Source organism: Tupaia chinensis, unplaced genomic scaffold (genome assembly GCF_000334495.1).
Source record: "Tupaia chinensis unplaced genomic scaffold, TupChi_1.0 Scaffold000146_1, whole genome shotgun sequence".
In the NCBI taxonomy this organism is placed as follows: Eukaryota; Metazoa; Chordata; class Mammalia; order Scandentia; family Tupaiidae; genus Tupaia; species Tupaia belangeri.
The window spans coordinates 2,738,992-2,742,602 of NW_006159616.1; the positions used below are offsets into that span (position 1 = coordinate 2,738,992).

A 3,611-nucleotide genomic window follows, 5' to 3' on the forward strand; every position below is an offset into this window, starting at 1 on the left:
TCCTCTCAGGATCTTGGGCACGTATGCACACACGCTCAGTGTGAGTTTAAGCCACCGGGTCCAGGACTCGAACCATGGTGACAATGTGATAGTCCAGCAACATAGCCATTACGCTAACTGCTGGTCCCTCATTATTATTATTGTTTTTTATTTGATCAGAGAGAGAGGAAAAGTGAGAAAGCAAGCTGCTGTGTCCAAGACTCGAACTGCGATGACCATGTGGGAGTCCAGAACCCTAACCACTACATCTCCTGCTGGCCCCCAGCATGATTTTCAAGCCACCAGATCTGAGACTCAGACCATGACCAGCCATGTGGGAGTTGACCATGGCAGCAGGGGTGCTGGCAGTTCGGGCGCGGCGCCGCGTGTGGAGCGTGAGGGGCGTGAGGGCCGCTCAGGCCCGCGAGTTCGGCTCCAGCCAGCCTGATGATCTCGACCGGGGCGCAGGCTCAATCCAAGAAGCCTGCGGAGCCTTTGGGAAGAGGGAGCAAGCCTAGGAGCCTTACTTCCAGGCACAGACTAAGCAGCAGCTGGCAGCCACGAGGAAGAGCTCGCCCATCAGAAGGAGATTGAGCATCTGCAGAAGGCGATCCAGCAGCACAAGGGGAAGATCAAAGTGCTAAAACAGGATGATTAAGCACACACAGTCCTGCAGAATGGCACACTGCCGTGTAGGCCTGGGTCTGCTTTGATTCAGGGTGGTCTGTGTGCTGCCGACAATATAATAAATTGTCCTGCTGACCTATGGGGGGGAAAAAAAAAGATAATTCCTTAAAAAAAAAAAAACTCACATCGGGCAAGTGTGTGTGCGTGCCCAAGATCCCGAGAGGAGAATGGAGGAGAAGGGATTGCTGCATGGCCATGCCCCGGGGGGGTGATTTCTCGATTTCTGTCTCTCTGTCTCTCCATCGAGCGCACGCACCTTACAGCAAAAACATCTCTTAAAAAATAAGTAGGAAAGAGGATGAGGAAGAATCAGCACTTTCTGGGGTTTGGGCTCAGTAGGCCGATGGTGGTGCTGTTGACAATGGGAAGGAGAGCGTGTGTGGCACGTGTGTGTAGAGTTTATGTGTGTGCTCTGCTTGTGCCATGGTGAGTTTGAGAGGCATCTTGGGTGTCCAGCTTAGAGAGTTGAATGTAGGAATGACAGAAGAGGCTGGAGCTGCAAGGAGTTTGAGAGCCCTCGGCATGTGGATGGTATTTTAGGCCACAGGGTTGACTGCTCACCTTGGAAGTGAATGCCGATAAAGAGCAACACCAGGCTCTGTCCAACAGGGTGCCACTTTCCCAAACCTCCCATACCAGTGCCCCCAGCTCTGCCTGTTTCCTGGAAACCCCTGACTTCTGGTTTTCTCTCTTCCCAGGCTTATCAGAACTGGGTGAAGAAGAATGGGGCTGAGCAGACGTTGCCCACTCTGGGCCTCACCAACAACCAACTCTTCTTCCTGGGGTTTGCACAGGTGCGTTCATGAGCGCTGTTAGCCGTCCTGACATTCCCAGAGCCCTAGGAGCCAAAGGGCAAGTGCCCCTCCCATTGAGAACTCCCTGGCCCATTGGCTCATTGGCCCCTCTGCAGACGTCACCTGTAAGGAGGCGAGCTTCCTGGCATGAGTCAGGAGAGGCCAGCAGTGCTAACGGAGAATTGCTGTCTCAGGTAGATAAGAGGACAGAGTGATCACTAAGGTCCCTTCTGGTTCTGGGATTCTAGAAAGTTCTTAAACTTAAGTTGCCCTAGGTTGCCCTTTCTGTTGTCCTTCAGCTGGCAGCCTTGTCTTGGTACCCAGGGCACCAGGCCCTTAGGCTGTTTGTTCTGCCCAGGAAATGAGAGAGCTAGATTAAATCCGAGGAGTTTGCGCAGAATCCCTTGTTCAGATGAAATCTAACAGACGGACAGACCCACTGCTGAAGGGCATGCCACGGAGACAGATGGGTTTGGGGACTCATCAGTCACTGTGCGGCCCTCCTGGCTCCTTGGGATCCCAGGGCCGGAAGGAGGGTACTCACTCCCCTGCTGTTGTGATGTGGGCCGCCCGGCCTCAGGGCTCCACAGTGACCCCCTCCTCTCCCGGTTGTGCTCCTAAAGGTCTGGTGCTCTGTCCGCACACCCGAGAGCTCGCACGAAGGTCTCATCACCGATCCCCACAGCCCCTCCCGCTTCCGAGTCATTGGCTCCCTGTCCAACTCCAAGGAGTTCTCGGAACACTTCCACTGCCCGCTTGGCTCACCCATGAACCCTCATCACAAATGCGAAGTCTGGTAAGGGCCACCACGCAGAGCGCCGAGACAGAGGAGGGGAGAGGGCCGAGGAGCGGCCCTCACAGCGGTGGCCACAAGTCTGCCCCTCCATCCAGGCCTTCGCTCAGTCCCCTTGGCCACCAGGGTCCCCTTCCCTGCACTGGAGGGTTTCCAGCCAGAACCAAGCCTGTCATGGAGGTTGTCAGCATAACCCGAGATTCGATCCCCTGTGAAGACCGTTCGTCCCAGGCACACAAGCACCAACTGTAGCGGGCATTTGGGTGTCAGGCTGGTGGCTGGCCAGGCCTGGGCCCACATGACAAGGGCAGTGGGGTATAGCGCCCTGCCCACATCCAGCACCAGATACACCACAGATACCACTGTGTCAAATGCTTTAAAGATATATTTTTTGGGGAAACTATTTTTTAACATAGTGGAATACACTGGAACTCTTCAGGGAAAAAAATGCATTTGAAACACTTTTTTTTTTTTTAAACGAAAGGATTGGTATATTTATTATGTCTGCTTTTCTATGTAACCTGTGGACAAGGGAAGCCCCCTGATTTACCGCCCCTTCCCCACTCAGCACCCGGCTGGGCTGAGGCGAGGAGGCCAGGCCACCCAGCAGGTCTCCAGGTTGGAGAGCTGCCTCAGCCCTGGTTGCTTGGTGCAGAAGGAAGAGGCAAGGAGGCCAGACAGAGGGAGGAGCCAGCTTAGGGTCCTCCAGGGGTACTGCCCCCCTCAGCTTGTTGACCCCATCCCCAGAGCCCAACAACGGGAACCCCAGCAAGGATGTTCTGATCCCCAAAGCCACCCAGCAGACTGGGATCTGTGGCAGAATGAGGCCAGGTCAGGAACCCTGCAGAGCTGAGGCCCCCACCTCTCTGAGGGATGTATATCACTATGCCATAGATGTCCTCTTTTGATCCCTCTTCTTATGGCTGGCCCTGTCTTTCCCCGGGCCCCTTTCAGCCCCCCCCCCCCCATCCTAACCTCTTCAAGATCTGCCTTGCTGACCCTCTTTCCTGGGGCCAGCCCCCTGCCCCAAGTTCATCTCCACCACCCAGCCTGGGCCTGGCTTCCAGGACCCGTTCTCTCGTGCCTTACCTGAGGCTGCGGCCCCTGGGCTCCATCCTGCCCCCAGAGGCCCCCTGGCCTCCTCCATGGAGCCCCCAAGTGTCCTGACTGGAATGCAAGGCCATACCCCTGCCCCACGGACTCTGTCCAAGGAGTTTACTCGCCATTTCCACAGGGCTGCCCTTGCAGCAGCCCCACATTGCTGGCCTGTGGGTCAGGGGGCATAGGACCCCAGATGTCTGAGCCCCAGGGATGGAGCAGGAGAGTACCTGGAGATGGGCCCGCTGGAGCCATCATGG

At 56.0% G+C, this 3,611-nt stretch overlaps 1 protein-coding gene across 3 annotated transcripts in view; it reads left to right on the top strand.

Annotated features, from left to right (window-relative positions):
- ECE1 (endothelin converting enzyme 1) overlaps nucleotides 1-2,628 on the top strand; it is an 80,222-nt gene extending 77,594 nt beyond the window's left edge. For all 3 annotated transcript variants that reach the window (XM_027770587.1, XM_014586530.2, XM_006145180.3), the window contains 2 exons: nucleotides 1,365-1,460; nucleotides 2,084-2,628. In XM_027770587.1, the coding sequence (XP_027626388.1) occupies nucleotides 1,365-1,460; nucleotides 2,084-2,260 (273 nt within the window). In that variant the 3' untranslated portion in view covers nucleotides 2,261-2,628. The remainder of the gene's footprint in view (nucleotides 1-1,364; nucleotides 1,461-2,083) is intronic.
- The last annotated feature ends 983 nt before the right edge of the window (nucleotides 2,629-3,611 follow it).